At 49.4% G+C, this 20,340-nt stretch overlaps 1 protein-coding gene across 3 annotated transcripts in view; it reads right to left on the bottom strand.

Moving 5' to 3' along the window:
• The window catches only part of PKNOX2 (PBX/knotted 1 homeobox 2), a 269,178-nt gene that overhangs the window by 55,471 nt on the left and 193,367 nt on the right, over window positions 1-20,340 (bottom strand). For all 3 annotated transcript variants that reach the window (XR_013404364.1, XM_015116040.3, XM_077964597.1), the window contains one exon: window positions 9,852-9,991. Coding sequence is in view for 2 of the 3 variants with exons in the window: in XM_015116040.3 (XP_014971526.1) it covers window positions 9,852-9,991 (140 nt within the window). In the remaining variant the exon portion in view is untranslated. The remainder of the gene's footprint in view (window positions 1-9,851; window positions 9,992-20,340) is intronic.

The raw sequence follows: 20,340 nt of genomic DNA, 5'->3' as shown, positions 1-20,340 counted from the left end.
AAATGTGGCCCAACGCAAATTCGTAAACTTTCTTAAAACATTATGAGACTTTTCTTTTGCTTTGTTGTTGTTGTTGTTTTTCCTCATCAGCTATTGTTAGTATTAGTGTATTTTACGTGTGGCTCAAGACAATTCTTCTTCCAATGTGGGCCAAGGAAGCCAAAAGATTGGACACCCCTGTAGACGGACTCAGCAGAGAAAGGTGGTGGCTGGAGGGAGAGAGGGCAGGCAGACCCTGGTCTCTGGAATGGTCACTACTGTCCTTCAGCAGCCCATGGAAAGCAAACTTCTGTGCTTCCTGTGCCCATCTTTGCCCTATGCTTTTCTGTGCCTGTGCCTCTCTTCCCACTGCTCCTTCCACCTCAATTCCCTGCTCCTGTGTCTCTTCGTGTCCCCTCCAATGACCTGAGCATCCAGGCCAACACGCCTTCTGTGCAGGGCTCCCCTCATTGGTCTCTCCAGCAAGAGAAACCATCGCCTCCTCTGAGCCCTCACAGCAAATGCTAGGGGTTTCTTCCTTAACCTCACTCACAATTTAGGGTGGGAAGCCGGGTGGTCTGAAATAAGCTACACTTTGGGTAAGTTACTGAATTTTTGGAGCCTCAGTTTCCTTTTAAATCAAGGATAACACCTCTCATGCAGGTTCCTATAAGGATTAAATGAAGAAACATGGAGAGTATCTGGCACTTAGTAAACTATCAATTAATGCCTGCTCCATTTCCCTGGAATGGTGCGTGGGCACTTTTTAAATTCAGGGCAACATTGACACCATCCACTCCAATAAATTTATATTCCCATCTCCACGGACTCATTTGGCTGGAAAACAAACCCACATGCCAATTCAAATAGACGCCCAGAAAGAGGAGGGGGAGGGACGTCTCACAATTTATCAGAACTTCGAGCCTCATTTTCTTTTAACCAGAAAAGGACTGCCAACAGAAATTTATTTTTATTTATTTTATGACACTTCTTAAACCCTACTAAGCACAGTTGTTTGTGCACAGGTCCGTCTTCCTCAAGGCGTGGTGGGCTCCTCCAGTCGGTGACCACATTTTCTCTCTCTCTGAACTCGAAAGGGTTAGGCACAGTGTGTGGCACACAGCAGAGGATCAATACATTTTTGACGAATCAGTGAATGGGAATGAGTGAATGAATGAGTGGAGTAAGCAATGACTATAGGAATGAAGGTTCTGAGACACAATCCTCAAGTTCTTTCAGGCTCAGAATCCATCCATACTAGGGAGACTTGGAACAGATTTTGCCATCTGGCAGCTTCTAGCCACAGTTGCTACGAAAGGACCTGCCTTCTTCGGGGCTCTGCTGGGGGCTGCCTGCGGAGAGGGTGGTGAGGTCTTAGAGGGAGGGGAGGGAGTAGGGAGGAAGGTGCTTGTCCAGCCCTCTGCTTCTCCTCCCTGTGGAAGCACCAGATGGAGAGAACAGAGCGGGGTGGGAGCGAGCCAGCGGCCCCTGGTTGGATGTATTTTTACTTCAGGTGTGACGTTGAAACCATGCGGGTGTATTTTTAGTCCTGCCCAGTGGGCGGTGTGTTCGCCTGGGTTGCCTTGGAGAGGACTTCTTTGAGTTTCTAAATTGGAGCTGCATCTGTCAGGGCTCCTGGGCTCCAGCCCAGCTCTCCTCCCCCAGGTGGGTGGACAGGTCCATTCCCGGCAAGTGTGGGGCCCAGGGCAGGTCGCAGTCTGCTCAGCCCTCCTTCCTTCAGACACATGCACACACACACTCCTCCCGGCACATTAAACGCATCTATGTGAAATCTCAACACATTGAAAGTTAAAACTGCTCTGCGAGGGCAAAAATACAAAGAGCCTGACACGTGAGACCTGGTGGGGATGTGGTGTCCAGCCCCTTCATAACAAGGCGAGGTGACTCTGGCAGTGAAAAGAGAAGTGCAACAGCTCCTGTGACATGAGTTTACCTGTATAACAAACTTGCACCTGCACCCCGAACCTAAAATAAAAGTTAGAAACAAAAGAGAAAAGACAAGTGTCTTTCCTGAAATTAGGCAGCTAGTGAAAGGCGGTCAGAGATTCCATCCGTTACCAGAAATTCAGCCAGTCCCCCTAGAGAAAGAACTTCAAGGGGAAGAGATGCTGTGAGGAGGTGAGCCCTAACCATGTTGTCTTGGTCACAGTCAAGGACTAAACACACACCTACACACACTTAGTGGCACTTTGTAAAGTGCTCTTACATGTGCTTATTGCATTTTGATACCTCAACGGGCTTCTCACTCCCATTTCACTCACTAGCAAATGGCTGTGCTGTGTGGTTAAATGATTGCATCAGGCTATGCAGTAACTGAGTTGAGATTTAAAATCCAGGTATTCAAACTCCAAATCGTGTGCTCTCCCCTCTCTCCCATGTACTACTTGTGAGCAATTACTGGACTCACTTTACCTGCCTTCCCCCTTTTCTCTACTATTTTTGAGTCATACACATCCTGGGGTCCAAGAACTGAGCTGCCAGGATTACCCTGGGAGCCACAAGACTGTTGCTGTATGAGAGAATCCGCTTCATCTGGTGAGTTTCTAAAAGAACCTCCTCTTGTAATAATACTTGTGTGTGTTTGGAGAGGCCTTACCATTTTTACAGATCTCTCCTTTCCTCGTTTGATGCCTACCCTGTGGGATAGGAAAGCTTATCTAAAGAAGTTAAATGATTTGCTCGACGGTAGAGTCAGAATGAAGACTAAAGTCTCAGTTCAGGTTCTTTCCACTCAACCATGAAAAGGATCAGCGCTTGGGAAAAGCAGCAAGTGGCACTATGGTTAAAAGATGGGCAAGCTGGCTTAGCTCAGGCCCAGTGAGAAGGCACTGGCCACATGAACCTTCATGGCCCCAGCTTTCTGTTCTCCTCCCACCCCACCCCACATCATTTGCACTTGCAGGAGGCCCAATTGCTGGTTGTCTTCCTTCTTGTAAGGGCGACAGACCTGGTGTAGTCCTTCTTCATGAAGGTAGCTACCATTCACCAAGAGACTTCTGTGTGCCAAGCACTGCCAGCTGTTAGCATTGGTTATCTCACTGAATCCTAACATAGCCTTGTGAGGATAAAAGTCATCAGATTTCAGGACTCGTGGATCTCTTTTCAATGGGGTTTGTCTTGGCGGGGGCCCTGGATAATGCCTAGGCCAGGCCGGTGAGCCATGGAAGCAGCAGGACCCACCCCTCCGGAGCACACCTGCTCCCTGAGCAAGACAGCTGCAGCCTCTGGGCCTGTCAGCAGCAGTCGCAGAGGCTGGGCTTGGCGCAGGAGGCCTTATTATGCCGTAGAAAGGGCAGGGAATGGGCTTTGCCTGGTACAGACGAAATCTGAGCATGGTTTCACTTTTCAGATTATGACTCCAGCAGGATCACCCCTCCGACTCTAGTCAGGAGCTGAGATGTTACCTCAGGTGCCAGTGAACCCAGCTGCTTCAAAAAGCAGGGACTATCTGCTAGAACCCCCATCCCACAAAGCCCAGCCAAGAACACAGCCTGGAACATCTGCCCACAGCACCTAGTAGTCCAGAGGCCCTGGCACGAAGCATCTGGTCCCAGCTTCTCTGCTTGGAATGGCTGCATGTCTCCCACACCATTCTCAGGCCACCTCACCCAGCACATTCCAGGAATGACCAAGCCCAATGCCAGGGAAGGCAGAGGGTTAAGCCCCAGGGTCAGCTTCACAGGAGCCAGCACACTCTTTGGTCACAGGGTGGAAGAGTTCTCTCAAAGACACTTCATTAGGAAGTGCCAGTTCCCAGGGTCCTGACCAGGCAGCTGCTACAGAGGAAGTCACACAGGACCCAGCCTATCTGTCCAGCCTCAAACCTGGAGAGATTCCTCCCACCCCATCCACCAGCCCAGCCCCAGGCGCCGTAGCATGGCTGTCATTCTCCTGGGGCTCACCTCCCTTGGGAAAAGCAGTGCAACTCTCCCACGCTACACTGTAGGCCAGAAGCTCTGCAGTCAAATCCACAAATACTTTTTTGAGCCCATACTGTGTGCCAAGTTTATGTCGCTGCTACTTTCTGTGCCTATCTCTCCCTCTGTCCCTGGACAGGACCCCTTTCCGAATTTACAATGCCTTACACATGTTGGAGCTCAGTTAATAATTAATTGAATTGTAGAGCGAAGATCACTTGACTGGAAACCTTTGGCAGCCCTGCCTCTTGCTGCACCGCCTCTCAGCATTTACCTCCTGGCTCACAAGCTCCTGCCTGACACCAATACGTCCAACAGCGGCTGACACCCACAGAACGTGGACCTCCTGCCAGGTTCTTTACCAAACATATTACCTGCGTTATCTCATTTAAACCTCATGACAATCTAGATAAGGAGATGGTACTATTTTTAGCCCCGTTTTACAGATGAGGGAACTGAGGCACAGAAAGTTTTAGTGTCCAGTGATGGAGCTAGAGTGTGAACCAGGCAGCCTAAGTCCAGGATTCGTAACCCTGAATCCTGCCCCCCTGAATGTACCAGACTTCACATCCCGAATGGGCCAAAGCAACGTATGCTGGCTCCTCTGTTTAAAATATCCCAGTCTACCAAACACTGATCTGTATGCCAGATATTATCTTATTGTATTCTAGCTACTATAGGTTTTCTTTTTGACAGTTGAGAAAACAGAGTCCCAGAGAGATGAGCTAGCCCAAGGTGACAAAGCTAGTTCTCACCAAGTCTATTTCTAGAGCATGATTCTATTTCCCACTGCCCAACACAGGGCCATGGCTGCATTTGCACCTCTAGCTATAGGGCTGTCAGGATCATGCTGGGAACTTCCATGACCTTTAGGATAGTCTCAAGGGAGCGATCTGAACACTGCCTACTGTCCTGCTCTGTTCCTTCCCCCCACAAGTGTGGATTCTGCCATCCAGTCTGCATGAGACAGAAACAAGTGCATTGTAAACAGGGCTCACATTGCTTTTACTGAACCAGAGCTGGACTTGAGCATGAGCTCTCTGGTGGTCCCATGTGGGTAGAAGTTCTGAGCTTGTGATGTGTGGGAGATGAGACTGACAGAAAGAACTAGACACATGATGTGGAAAGTGCAAGATTCTCAGAGCTAAGAAACTAAGGAGGAAGCAGAAGAATGGTTTGAGGCAGGGTTTCTGGAGCTGCGAGGAAGATCATTCGCTGATAGACCAGGAGAGGTTTGGAAGCCACTCGGAAAAGATGGAGAAGTTTGGAGTGAAGGTGGGGCGCTGTTGAAGCAGATGGAAAGAGACAGACTGCCTCGGCATTCAGGTGGAAAATCATCACTGCAGACATTTATAAAACACCCATCCACACCGGGTGCTGTTCCAAGAGTTCACTGATTAAGAGAGAACATTTCAAATTTAGAACCCAGGAGTGGACCAGACAGGACAGTGCAGACCAAGAATGTAGGATTGCAGCTGGAAGTATCAGTAACACCATTCTAAGATGGGCTTACCCATGTAAATCTAGAGACTGTGCACCTGGAACCTGGCTCCCTGTGTGGGGTTTGGGCTTTGAGGCCAGTGAGAGCCCGCCCTGCTCAAGTCTTCCCTACTGCTCGGTGGCATCAGGTGGGCGGTTTGGGATGGGCCATGGTACAAGTATTTACATCATGGGGATCAGCAAATGCTACAGATCGGAGTTGCTCCCCTTCCCCGCCTCAAGAGACATTTGCCAGCACATCAACCTAGAACTATGATAATTTATGGGGTGCTCCCTAACCTATTTAATGAAGCCATCCAACAAGCTTTGATGCAGTAGCTACTTCGTCTAAGCTGCTGACTCTAAGGTATCATGTAAGGTGCTAGGGATACAGCAGTGAGCAAGACAGACGCAGACCCTGTCCTCTGGAGCTAACAGTATAGTGAGGGAAACAGAAATAAGGTTGACCCAAATGCTAACTCAGTTAATTCAATCGTGAGTAATGCCACAAAGGAGACAGGCAGGGTCCGGAGGCCACCTCACCCTCTACCCCTGACCAGCAGCTCCACTCTCTGGGTTCGTAATGGAAAGGCAAAGCGCCACTGCCCTCACTGTCTTCTTACTGCTCATGCCTCCAGCCCAGCTTTTCCTTATCAATAATGGGCAACAACGTCAGCACCTCCACGTCCCTGGTTCTCAGAGGTTTAGCAGAGCAGTCTTTGGAAAGCCAACGTCCTCCCCCACCAGCACCTGGCCAGGCCTAGCTCCTGCCCCTCTCCCGCTCCTCAGGACACCATGGTTTCCATGGGAACCCACTCACTTCAAAGGGGAACGAAGGAGACTGGAGGGGAGGAGGGGGAGGGAAAGCTGGATTAACCTCACCCTTTTGGCCCTGCCTCTGCGCTGCCGGCAACCTAATGCCCCGATTTAGGCAGCACCTAACATCGAACCCATCACCAGCATGGGCAGATGGGCACTGTGGTTCAAGCTAAGCTTGAACTTCTTTGAGAGAAAACCCCAGGGTTGAGGTGGGGGCTGGGGGAGGAGAGAACTGAGGTTTGGGAGGTTCAAACCTGTGGTCCCTCACTCCACTGGCCTCCCCTCTTTGGACCCCCTCTCAGCGCTGCTCCTGGGCCACAAACACAATTACCCGCGATGTGTATCCAATCATGGGATCTGCTCGGATTAGACTGCAATCATTAATCTGAGCGGGAGCCCCTGGTTGCTTTGCTGATTAGTCCAGATGATGCTCTGGTATGATCCAATTAAAGACAGACGCTGCCCTCCGTCCCCCACCCCACAGTTTCCACATCAGAAGGGAACTAGTACATTTCATTAACACATCCTCATACACAAATAAAACCTCCCGGGCACTGGCAGGCTCCCTCCCCTTTGTCACACTGTCCCTCTGCCACCCAGCAGGGCCCTAGGCAGGGAGGGGCCACCCTCACTCTTCCTTCATCTGTGGTTCTAGGAGGGGCCATGATGGGGGCTCCCAAAAGCTGGTGTGGGGCACTCATCTGAATGGAAAGGGTCTGGTTACATTTATTGACATGAAATGCCGACTCCCCGATGTGCTTTGGAGCAGCCAGGCTGCCCCAGGCAGGCAAATCTAATTAAAATTACCTGACCCTACAGGAGGCTGAGCTCCCTCCCCGGTCATCCCGGGGCAATGGCTGCAGAGAGGGCGGCTGGTGCTAATGGGAGAGGTGTGGTTGTAGGAGACAATCCCGGGGCTGCCGGGCCAGGAGGCAGCAGCAGGACTGGAGAGATGGGAAGCCAGCATGCTGCTGCTGTCAGTTCGGTGTCCTGAGGTGCTGGGGCAGCCACGGGATTTGCCTGGGATTCCCTCTTCCACGTCAGACAGCTGCAGACATACTTTGGGCAAACACCAAGGGTTGCAGGTGGTCAGCCCCGTGGGAGAAGATAAAGCCCAGGAGGGAAGGGGAGTAGGAAGAAGTGTTAATTGCAGAAAGGTCTAGGCCATATTTCAAGTGACATTCATGTGATGGCTCCCATGGGAGCGGTGACCCACCTCTCCTGCAGGTTGGCCTGGGTAGGGTACGTGCCTGGTATTGTGAGAAGGGCTTTGGAACCCATGGTTCCCATTGGTGAGGACCTAATAAACCCATCTGTTTGGTGCCAGACGCGGGGCCAGGTGCCTCCATGGGCCATCTCTTTGATTCTTATCAAGTCTGCTGCTTAGGTTCCATCGGGACATGAAAGCTCGGAGAGGCTAGGACACGGTGGAGGTGGGACTCAAACCTAGGTTTCTAAAAACTGTCTGTTACACCACTCATCTGGGGGTCTTTCTTGACCATGATCTATGCTCACTACAGGCCGCTGTCCCAGGGGTCTGAGCAGCTGCGAGGTGAGTCTTCAGTATGCATAGGAATCCCCTGGGATCTTGTGAAAATTCAGATTGTGAGTCCTTAGGCCTGAGTGAGCCTTGAGAGCCTGCATTTCTAATCTGCTCCCAGGTGATGTGATGCTGCGAGTCCACAGGCCATACTTTGAGTAGCAATGCTCCAAATAGAGTATGACAAGCATATGTCATCAGGCTGTTGGGCGGTTTTCAGAGGCCATGTTACTCCCTTCCCTCCTTATGCTCCCCACAAAAGCACAAGCCCACCGCAGCTTGCCCGGGTTAATTACAGGTGGCTGTGCAGTCTCACCTCTCCACTGCCAGCTTCTCTGGCCACTGGCTATTCCTGAAAGGTCCTCTCCTACCCCATTTCTCCACCTAGTGGGGTCTCCTACTCAACCTTTAGGACCAAACTCAAATATTGCCTTCTCTGTGAAGCCTTCCCCGTTGCTCTGACCACGTAGCTCTGGTTTCTTGTTTGCACATGAGACGGTGCCTGGAGAGACGGAGGGAAGAGCCTGTACCTTGGCCCTCCTTCTGCTGGAGTCTAGCACAGCCCGCACATAGGAATAGTAAGGATTCAATAAGAGAGTGTAAAGAGGGAAAGGCCGAGGGAAGGAGGCCCATCCCACACTGGGGTGGCTAGCTTGACCTTTCTTACAGTCTCCCTGACAGGTACCATGACCTGGTCCTGGAGTTCTTTGGGGCCCAAGCCAGAGCTCTCCACCGGCAGGCAGCCGGGCCTGGCCTATGTGTTTCGCAGGTCAGGGCACGGGTGCTGTGGTTTGTCCCTCTGCTGGGCCCAGGAGGCCCCCAGTGCCAGGATCCGTGATCAGAGGCCACTGCTCTGGACTCCCAACTGTTGGTATTAGAGGCATTTGGCTTATCTGAGGAACTAAAAATAATGCCGATGAGAATGAGAATAACAGCCCTAATTACCACCATTACCATAAAGGCGCTGTCATTGGGGTGGTGGGGGAGGAGTCAGAAAGAAATAAATCTTCCTATTCATTAGTCTTGGGTGAATCATTCCACGTGTTACTGGCATTTGCACCTGCTGCAGTGTGTGCCCAGCCAGAGGCGAGCCATGCTTGCTGATGCATGTGAACATATAAGCTCCCACAAGGGAATGTGAGCAAGGGTCCAGCCTCAATACTGAGTGCAGACTTGGGCACCTTAGTCCCCACCTTGGGTTATCATATTCTTATTGGATATGATAACCAAAGTCCCTGTAGGAACCTCATTCAGGCCTGTTCTCAGGTGACAGCATCTTCCTCCCCAACTATGTACAAGAACAGGAGTTCATCAAGGAGAGAGGCATTTCCCTGAGCCCCATCCCACCCTCTGCAACATTCAGGACTCAGCCCTGGATGCGTGGGGCAGATGCAGAACAAGACAAAACAAGCTGCCTGTCCTCAGCAAACTCCCCTTCTTGGGGAAAAGTGCCATAACCTACAATCACACCCGATACCTATTATTTAAAAACAAAGACTACCACGGATCCAAGTGTGGTCCAATAACCAGCCGCATCAGATTCACCTGGAATGCTTTTAAAAAATGCATATCCCTCTTCCTATAGCTTGATCTACTGATTTGGCATCTTTGAGGATGGAGCCCAGACCACGTGTTTTAACAAGCTCTCGCTGTGATTTTCATGCCTCCTAAAGTTTGTGGACTGCCAAGTCCTAGAGGGTGCGGTCAGAGGTCCGCCAAGCTCTGGTGGGCTTGATGGAGGGAAAGCAACAATGGGGCACAGGGCGAGGACAGGGTCCTGAGGCAGCTGCCTGTTTGACTGAGCGGAGGGTTTCTGATACCCATTAGGGGTCATCTGCCTGGTTGAGATAGGAAGTGCTGCTCTTGGAAGATGCTGCCTAGGCCTCCATATCCCTCCCTAGACATTTCCAGAAAGCTAGAGTCACTGTGGCCAGCTGAGGGGTTCCTGGATTAAGTAGAGAGAGAAGGAGGCCAAGAGAGAATAGCTATTGGCCGTCATCTCTGTTGAGCCCACCCTTTGGCCTGCATTCTCACTCACAACTGAGCTGGGCCTGAAGCTGGTTGAGGGCTGTAGACACAGCTGAAGTGTCTCCTACCTGTACACAGCTCGCTTGTCAGCCTCCAGCTGGGCCTGGGGGTCGATGGGGGCACTGGGTACAGGTGTGCTGGCAGCAGCTGAGGGGGCAGAGATGTGGACAGCCTGGGCCTTGGAGGGTGGCTGGGCGGTTGCCGTCATCTGCAGAGAGAAGAAAGGGGAGATGGTGGGTTAGCATGGCCAAGGTACTGGTCTCCAGGCTGTAGTGTGAGGTCTGCCTTGGCCTGTGCTGTGCCCTGAAGACAGCATGTGGGCAAGAGAACTGTGAGCACACAATGAGCATCCATTCATACGTGTGCTACAGTGGGGAGAAAAGCTGGCTTTCTTCAAATGAGCATGTTCTAGAAAACAACTTCAGGCCATCCAAAACCAGGAGATGCCCAGCACACTCTGAAAAGAGATGACTCTTAATGCAAATATGGTAACCCTTGCCCAGAAGGAGAAAAAAACAATAGGATGAACCCTTTAAATTGTGCTTATGAGTCATTTGGACCATCATACAGTTGATTTGATGACTTTGAAAAGCAGGAATAAAGGAGTTGAATCAGCTGTTATTTGGACACAGCTTTATTTATTCCCTTTAATGCAAGCCACAGGCAATGGTCCCAGGGGTTTTGACTGACGACTGAATGGCTCTCCAAATTTGGTTTACCTGGCCACTTCAAGACAAGCAGTCTTTGGTGGGCAATGGACAGATTCTTGTTCTTGGCCATAACAAATATTTAGGGCAGGGGTTTTCATAATCTGTGACATGTTTATGAAGGTGTCCCGAGGTCGGCAATTTTGTACCAACCAGAGCAACTCCTTTTAATACTATCTATTAGATTTTCTATCTAAGGTTGTGTTTAAAGAAATGGTTCAACGATTTAATTTTTTTAAAAAACCATCATTATGGAGTTTCATGCTTTTTTATTTCCTTCAGTCAAAGAAATGTCTAAAAGTGTGAATGATGATAAGCCTCAACTGATCTCTTATACCACCCTGTCCATAGTACGATGGTAGCTCTCCCCACATGTGGTGTTGGGCTTCATGTACTTATCTGTCTTCTCCTCTGAGGCCTTGTTCCCTCCTTCATAGACAGCTTCCAACTGACACATACTTAGTAAAAAGTTTGATGCTTATTAAAAATACTTGCGGAGAAAATGAGTGAGTAAATAAATGAATGAACGTGCCTTGAAAGAATCAGATATTTTATAGTTGCAAAGTTCATCATATGAATCTAGGTCCCTGCTTTCTGGAAGAAAAAGTATTATACTTCTGTGAATACAAGCATTGCTGGTGCATATATCCCCAAGACATTTGCATGTCTTCATTTAGATCTCTTCATTTAGATCTCCGCTCAGATGCCACCTCTTTGGAGTACCATACAGCCCCTCCGCCTTTTGCTTTATTTTTCTTCATAGCCCTTACCATGACCATATTCTATATTTATGTGCTTATTGATTTTCTCTTCACTCCCAGCTAAAACGTAAACTCATGGAGTGATTGTAACAGTTGAATTCGTAGGGCCCAGAATAGCCTGGCACTAGTAGGTGTTCAATAAATATTTGTTGAATCAATGAATAGATGAATGATGGATGGTGAATGAGATTGAGACTGTAAAAGAAATGTACCTGCTTTCCTAGATTGTATCATTGTTTATTAGGCAGAAATACCCTTGCCACTGTCGGCTGATCTGGGGGAGCCTTTCCAATCTCAGTGGGTAAGAGGCTAGACATAGCATCATGGTGCCTGGAAGCCAGAAGACAATTGCTTGAATCCTACCGTCTCCCCCTATTAGCCTTTGACCTTGGGCAAATTCTTTAACTTTCCTAAGCTCCTATTTTCTCATCAGTAAGAAAATTGGTGACCTTTTGGAATTCATGAGTATTAAGGAGGTGCTGTAAGAAAGAAAGTAGAAGCAAATGCTGTTCCAATTTTCAAAATAGAGAAAGAAAGTGAATTCTGAAAAAAACTAAAACCCAGTCATCTTCACACTTATCTGGGCCAGATTCATCCCTTCATTCACTAACGCAACTGATCATTTCTTCAAATACTTCTTGAGTCCCTGCCATGTACCAGGCACCATGCTGGGCACTGGGATCACAAAGATGAGAGACTGCTATCAGAAAGCTCAGTTTGTGGATCTGACATGATCATTAAGCTTGCAGATCAGGAAAATATGGTGTAAGCGACCTCAGCAAGGTATTTCCCATGATAGCCTGGCAGAAAACGTGGAGAGACGCAGCCTGGTGGACAATTGCATGGATTAGCAAACTACACCCAAGGGATGACAATTAAAGGATAGATATGTTTGGGGCAGGTTTCCAAAAGAGTGTCACATGCTTCCTCCTTATCCTCTTATTCAGCACTTTAATCAGTGATTTAGAGAACGTCTAAAAAAATGCTCAACAAATTTACGAATGCCGTGAAACTGGGATCCAAAAGATCTTTACAGATTTTGGCAAGGGGCTAAATCTGATAAGATTAATCTTCATCTAATAAGTTAAACTTTAACACTTTTAACATTTGGGCCAAGAAAAACCAATATTGAAGTGCAGGGAGGGAGAGACATGGCTTAATAGCCGTGTTTTAGTTGACAGCTGGCTCAGTGTATCAAAAGTGTAATGTGTTTGTCAAAAAAATCCAACCTAAACTAATGCTAGCTGAGGATGCATTAACAGAGGCATTGCTCACAGCATGCAGAAACTTCTGGTCTTGCACTACTCTGATTAAACAAGTACGTGAAAATACATTCAAAGCAGAGTCGGCCAGGATGGTAAAGGGGTTCGGTACTTCGTTGTATGAGGAATATTTGAAGGAACCTGGAATATATAAGCAAGATTTGGAGGATGGGGGAGGAGAGGAGACATGAAAGCCCCCTTTGAATATCTGAATGAGGGGATTTGATTATCTCAGTTCTGTATGACTTGAAGGGCTGAACTACAAGCAATGCATTTGATCTATAACAAGGAGACAACCTAAATAATACTTTTCCAATCCCCCAACTCTTTAAGGCTGGAATGGGCTGCTTCCCTTTCCAGGTGAACTTCCTGCCACTGCAGAGGCCAAGTAGAGTCGGACTGACCAGCTGGGCCACTGTGGAGAACATGGGAGCTTCAGCTGGGTGGCTGGGTTACATGATAGCTGAAGTCCCTTCCAACTCCAACAGGCTCAGACACCATGAGGGTGTTTTAATAATCACCACCCACCACACAGTGCTGGTGTGAGGCTCGGATTTGACGATGTGTAGTATGTAAAAGTGCTTTGGAAACTCTAGAGCGCTTCACAGATGGAGGAGAGGTTGTTATTATTAAACACGAGATTTCCGGAATGTACTTCTGCCATAAAGCAAGGCATAGCTACATCTGCACAGCTCGTTTGAGGGTGACATGTAGGGGGAAGAGTGTGCTCTGCTCTGCCCACTAGGAGTAAGTTTCCTCATGTCCTTGAAGGAATCCACAAACGGCTCCTGTTAGCTGAGCTCCTGGGATGAAGAGGGATGAAGCAGGATGAAGTCCCCCTCCTAGGCAGGAGTTCGGGGAAAGGTGGGTGGGGAAGGCCCTGGTGGGTGAAAGAGGAAACCTCAGAATAAAATGTAAATCAAAAGCGGTCACTTGCCAGTGTCCTAAGAGGCCCCAGCTGAGAGGCTGTGACTGGCAGAAGTATGGGAAGAAGACAGCAGAGCTGGTCTGAGGAGGACGATGACTCAAATTTATATAGCTCATGGGGGCCAAGTCAGCAAACTGTGTATTTCCTGCAGGTTTGGAGAATGAGTGTTTATCCCCAAATAGGTTTCTTTTTCTAGCCAGAAATATCCACTTCCCAAGAATTGGAGCTCAAAGGGAGAGGACCTGCAGCTGTCCACAGGGCTTGGGGGCCAGGAGGATGGGAATAACTTGAATTTTTGGGGGAGAATTTACTGGGTAGCACAGTCTAAAAAGTAGGCTCAGGTGTGAACCAGGCGCAGGCCGTGGCTATTAAGCAGTGGGCTGAAACCACCTTGTTCTGGCCTGTGAAAGCCAATTGTTAAATCTTCAGAAATTTTGCAAATTGGTTGACATCACATTGGGAGCTTGAAATTGGCCATGGTGGGAGCATTTACACCATGGAAATTGGCAAATGCTGCAAATCAGGGCTTGCCCCGGCACTCCCCACCCCCACTCTCAGAGAGCAAGTTGTTAAATATTTACTAGCACATCTCTAATTTCAGTTTTTCCCCAAGTAGCTTTCTTCCATTCTTTTTGGTCTGGCATGGGAAGAAACTCATCTTATCCACTGCAGGAGGCCACTTGGTGCATTCGCAGCTGGTCTCAGAACTGGCCACTCCAGATTTGGAGCTTTTCTCCAAGGAGCCCTCAGAGCACTCTGGAGACCCTGCCCTGGCAGCCCGCTAGGGAAAGGGACAGGTAGGCATCAGTGCAGGCATGGAGGACTGTCCCTTTTCAACCAGGGGAAGCTCAGGCAACGTTGAACAATGTCCTGAGAACTGCCTGGGAGATCAGAAAAGCCTCAGAGAATGGAAAGAGCAGAGGATCCGGCCCTGGGTTTGATGCTCCTCTGCCAATTATTAGCTACGTGTTTTGGGACAAGTTTCCTGATCTCTTTGGTTTCCTAATCTGTAAAATGCAGGAGATAATACTCACTCTGCATGTTGTGCTGATTAATCAAGAGAACCAGACAATGGTTACTGGTGGGGCAGGAGGCAGCATTCCCTGTGGAGGCCCCTATCAGACGTGACACTGTGCCAGCACCTACACACATGCTAATAAAATATTTCTGGAGTGGGTGCAGTGGCTCACACCTGCAATCCCAGTGCTTTGGGAGGCTGAAGTGGGTTCTGTGCTTCCCATGTCCTCTCTTGGCCTAGAGTTCTTTCTTGGGGCAAATACCCTGGGGCCATCACCTCCATGCACTTCCCTCCTGTAGATGCTATAACCACTGGACTTCTCTCTGCCATCTAGCCAGAACCAGTTCTGCCTTAAGCTTGCAGCTAAGGAAACCCTGATTCTTGGTTTGAATCAGATTCTTGGTTTGAAGGTTCTTTCTTTTCCCATTCTAAAAAGGAGTGGGAAGAGTTGGGAGTTTTCGGATGTATATGCAGGTGTGTAAAATCTGGGTGGGGCTGAGAGATCCAGCCACGCTGGCAGTCTGGTCTTCTACTCATGAAAATGAGTAGGAGATGCTCCCTGGTGTGTTTTAAGGGGTGCTGGGAAGATCTTACTTGCCCTCAATGACACCCAAAACCCCCACAGATTCTTCTTTTCTGTAAAGCACTATCTTTTTCCAACTGTAGGGAAGAGTGACATGTTTTGTTCTAATAAGCTAATAAAATATTTCTGGGCTCGGTGCAGAGGCTCACGCCACTGTAATCTGCAATCTCAGTGCTCTGGGAGGCTGAAGCGGGAGGATTGCGTGAAGCCAGGAGTTCAAGACCAGCCTGGACAACAAAACAAGAACCCAACTCTGCAAAAAGTAAAGTAAATAGGCTGGATGTGGTGGTGTGTGCCTGTAGCATCAGCTACTCCAGAGGCTGAGGCAGGAGAATGCCTGAGTCCAGAAAGTCTAGGCTTCAGTGAACTACAGTCGTATCACTGTGCTCCAGCCTGGGAGACAGAGCGAGACCCTGTCTCTAAAAAAAAAAAAAAAAAAAAAAAAAAACAAAAAAGAGAAAAAAGCTATGTGGGCTTTCATGTTTCACAATAATCCTGCACAGTAGGTTATCATCATCTCCATTTCGCAGATGAGAAAACAGAAGCCCACAGAGGGCCTTCTGACTAATCGTACTATATGAATTGGAGCATTTAATTACTTTTCTTTGACGAGGAGAATGGAAAGATTTTTTTCCCACTCTGTGAAAAAAGAGGCAGGAGGTGTGGGGGGCTCAAATTAGAATGAAACTTCACTCCGCCTCTGCACGTGTTCTAAGTCTCTATCTCGTCCACCCCGTCCTCACTGCTGGTTCCAGTTTGTCCCACTCCCTCAACAAACCTCTCCCCTACGAGTTCAAATCATTCTCCCAACAGTGATGGTGCCAGAAACAGTTCTCCCACGCGGAACCCAGGTAGGAAGGCACAGCTGGTTTATTAACCAAAGGTGGCTCAAAGCTGGGTCGACTTCCCTCCGAAGCTACGAGGAGCCTGGAGGCTTAGAGCCCAGAGGAAACCTGCCTGCAGGGGCTTCAAGCCTTCTGGAGCCTGGAGGCCCAAGTTGCATTCAGCTACCGCCTCCTGCCAACTTCCCTTCAGACTTCCTATCTTGCTCATGGGAGGTGGGAGCAGATGGTTGAGAAGTGAGGCTGACACCAAGGTCTTTCCAGCACCCATAGAAGATGGTTGGCGTTGGGGAGAGCAGAAGCGTCCGTTTCAGACAGAACTAGTTTTGAATCTCACCCTTACCACTTACAACCTTAAAGATGTAACTTTACCTTCCAGGGTTTCAGGTTCCTCATCTGAAAAATAGGCGAGGTGCCTCCTACCTCCCACCGCCATGATGGGGATGGCTGTCTCCTCCAGGGGATGATGGCGGAGCATCCGGAATCGGGTCAGGCTCCTCTCCCCCAGGCCTGCGTGGCCCTCAGCATGCTGCTGCGACCTGTCTGCTCACTCACCTCCCTCCCTCACTAGACTGTAGGATCCTTGAGGGCAGGACCAGGGCTTTTCTGTTTACTATCATAGCCTCAGTGTCTGGTAGAGAGAGTATCTGAAATATCTGTTGAATCAGGAATGACTGGTACGGAGTGGGTAGGTCCGATTGAATGCTACCATTTTAGCTGCAGATTTACCTCCTTGACCCGGAATCCTCAGGCCACAAAAGATAAGTCTACAGTTCCTGACCATATAACCGACTGGGGGGAACTGGGTGTCCAGCCCAGAGCTGGAGACAATGGCACAGAGCACGATGTGCTGGGATGAATCTCTACTTTGTATTTGGCTCTCTCCTGCCTGTGTGATTTGGGCAAGTTACTCAACCTTTCTCAACCAGGGTCCTCATCTATAAAATGGGAATAATTATACTCAAGGTACAGGGTGTGCAGCATTAAATGAGACAATTATATGCAAAGTAGCTGGCACTCAGTAGCTATTCAGCATATGGCGGTTATTGTTAATATAATCCACATACCCTACAGCCCACACCCTGAGAGCTGGCTGCTGTTGTTTCTCTCATGTGGGCTGCCCTGGGGGTCCTGCCAGTATGGGTGCCACCCCTGCTGAAGGAACCCATTCTGCATAAGCTCCCTGGGAAGTAGGCAAGTGTGAGTTCCAGTGCAGGAACAGGGGGCCCGTGGTGTCACAGAAGGTTACCTTACGCGTTACCAGCTTGGAATTGAGTGGCATGCCCAAGGCAAGGACTCAGTTCCTCTAGGCCTCAGTTTCCCCATCAGATAAAAATGGAGCTATTAATATCTCTTCCCAGGGCTACTGTGAGACCATATGTGAGGGTGCATTGCAAGCAGCAGATGCCCAGCAAACCTTGGTTTCTAAGCAATTCTAATGCTTCCTTTTGCTAGATTTCTCCTCTGAATCAAATCCAAATCCCACCCTCTGGTCAGATCCAGCCCCAGTGCCCCTACACCTCCTATGCCCCCCGCCACCCCTCCTCCGCATACGGTCTTGCTCGTTATGACCATTAAACCCCCACACACCTCCCACAAGGTCTCTTTCCAAAAACGCTGAACACCCAAGCCTGCATCTTCTCAGCACAGACACTCCTTTTTTCCCCTTTTTCTTTTTGTTTTTTTGAGATGGAGTTTTGCTCTTGTTGCCCAGGCCGGAGTGCAATGGCACCATCTTGGCTCACCGCAACCTCCACCTCCCGGATTCAAGTGATTCTCCTTCTTCAGCCTCCCGAATAGCTGGGATTATGCCGGGCACGGTGGCTCATGCCTGTAATCCCAGCACTTTGGGAGGCCGAGGTGGGCAGATCACCTGAGGTCAAGAGTTTGAGACCAGCCTGACCAACATGGAGAAACCTCATCTCTACTAAAAGTACAAAAAAACACAGACACTCCTAAGAGGACATTCCCTCTTCTGAGCCCTCCATTTGACATGGCAGAGTGGGCGCCAGCCAGCCCCAGGAGGGCCCCCTTAAGCTGCCAAAACCTTGTGTTCTGGCTCCCTGGGGCTGCCCAGGCCTGGCCCTCTAGGGGCCGCTGAGATTTCAGGCAGACCCGGCAGGGCTGGCACTCCCTCCAGGTCGGGGCGAGCCAGGTGCGGATCAGTTTCCTGGCAACCAGGAGAGAAGCCAAGGACCCGCGAAGAGGTCAGGGCTTGAGGTCACTTGGTAAACACCAAGTTTGGCCTTAATAGGTAGGAGGCAGCAGGGGGCATGAACAATGTTGTGGGGCACAGAGTCCAGGGCGCTCCAGACCTGGGCCTGCTCAGGCGAGCTGGAGTTCGGGGATATGTCCAGTTTAAAGACATAGATGGCTCAAGCAGGCAGAGAGAGAGGTCACTGTGTACAAAGAGAAGAAAGGCCCAGCAGAAAAGAAAAAAGAAAGAGAAGAGTCTGTTTTGATGAGTCAAAGCAAGGCAAAGTGGGTCCCCATATGGTGTTGCCCCCAGGGGCAGAGAGACCCTTCGATTACAGTCACAGGAAAAGCTGAGGGAACTTTCAAAACTCCTGGAAGCTGCTCACAGATTCGCAGCCTTGCACCTGCCCAGCCCTCCTCCCCTTACCCTATCGCCTCAGACCTACCCTTGGTTGCCTGAGCACGCCCGATGGTGTCTACCTTCCTGCCTTTGCTCCCATAGCTGCCTCAGCAGGGACTGTCCTCATGTCCCCCACAGCCTGCCTCCCACCCAGATGCAGCTTCAACTCTTCCAAGAAGCCTTTCCTGCTTCTCCTCCCTCCCCAGGCCTCGGAAAACTGGACTCCTGCCTCATCTGAATGCACCCCAACACTGGGCCCTTTGTCCATCTCATGAGTGGGCTGGTCTCCCAGCTTCCATGCCTGCCCGTGGTGCACTCCCACGTGTTAAATGAGCGAAGGATGACCCCAAGGAGACAATGATGAGGGATGTGCTAAAGACCTCCAGGATCTCAAAGCCTGGGAGAAGCCAAAGAGGGCTCCTCAAAATATTCCCCAACCCAGTTAGCCCAGGGAGAGGAAGGGCCGGCAGCAGAGCCAGGCAGCCCAACGTAGCTCAAAGAGGCTCTCGGAACAGTGGGCCTCGGTCACCTCCACTCTGATCTTGGGCCAAATGGATAGAACAGGCCACAGAAGAGTTATTCCGTGGTGTACAATGGGGGTTTTGGTTAGCTGATTAATTTTAAAAGGGTTTGTAAGCGGTGGTTTACAAAATGTGACTCATGGAACATTCACTGCTCCTAACTGCATTTCCAGTGAATGAGCTGTCACTGACAGGAGGCTAAGAAGAGGAAAGTTGTGGACTCCACTTCCCAGCTTTGTGCATTTTCCTGGGAACTGATGGCCCCCTGCCCATCCCATTGCTTCCCTCTGGAAGATCCTTCCCTTTTGTAATAGTCCCAAACCAGTGATTTCCAACAGGCCTTTCAGAGGGCACGCCAGAATCCCAGTGTGTGCACATGTCTGTGTATCGTGTGTGTAAGGGGTGTTCATAGCTGGAAAAACCTATTTGACATGCCTATTATGTTCCTAATAAAAAGTAATTAAGGTTCAATCCCATCTGGGCTGCTAGAGATGTGCAGGTGATTGAGTGAAGAATGAAATTGGGGTGCGGGTGAAAAGGGGTGGAGGAACACCACTGTACTTTTTGTAACCACACCCTCAACAGTCTTGCAAAGCAGGGAGGGCAGAGTTATTCTCATTTTACAAACACAGAAACTAAGGCCCCATATGGACTCTAAGCTCCAAGAGGACAGGAACTCCGTTGATTTTGCAACCCAGTACACAGCACAATGTCCGCACAGTCCACAGGATACACTCAATGTTTATCGAATGCATGAGTGAATGAAAGAAACAGCTCTGAAATTACTTGCCTGAATTTGTATAATTCATCAGCAGTGGAGCTGATGAATTATACAAATTCTTATTACAAGGTCTGATTCCTGAATTTCTACGAGGTTGAGTCATTCCATCCTCCTCTTCAGATCACAGACTTCAAGAACAGCGAGCGTCCCGGGGCCCTAACTCATCCACCCGCCTCCTGCCAGGCCGCACACACACCAAAGCTTTCCAAAGACCAACTAAGACCAACGGCGCAGGAAAGGGAGGCGGAGCACGTAAGGTCCTCCCCAGACCCGCTGCTGACTTGGATGGCCTGTCCCCTGATTTATTTTAGGCTTTGTATCCCAGGGCCATTAACTATTTTTGTAGCTGTTTAGGGCATTTGTCCTGCTTGGGGACAAGGGGGTAGACAATAAAATCTCTGTTTTTGGTAAATATCAGAATATAGTAAGTTCATCAAATAAAAAACCTAGCCCAGGCCAGTAGAGGGTTTCTCCCCCAGCTTTAAAGCCATGCTGACAACCCACCACCTCCAAATGGGCATAAAGGCCCCGTCGGACCTGCAGGTTGTTTTTGCCTTT

This window comes from Macaca mulatta, chromosome 14 (assembly GCF_049350105.2).
Source record: "Macaca mulatta isolate MMU2019108-1 chromosome 14, T2T-MMU8v2.0, whole genome shotgun sequence".
In the NCBI taxonomy this organism is placed as follows: Eukaryota; Metazoa; Chordata; class Mammalia; order Primates; family Cercopithecidae; genus Macaca; species Macaca mulatta.
This window is presented reverse-complemented; position numbering and strand designations above follow the sequence as displayed.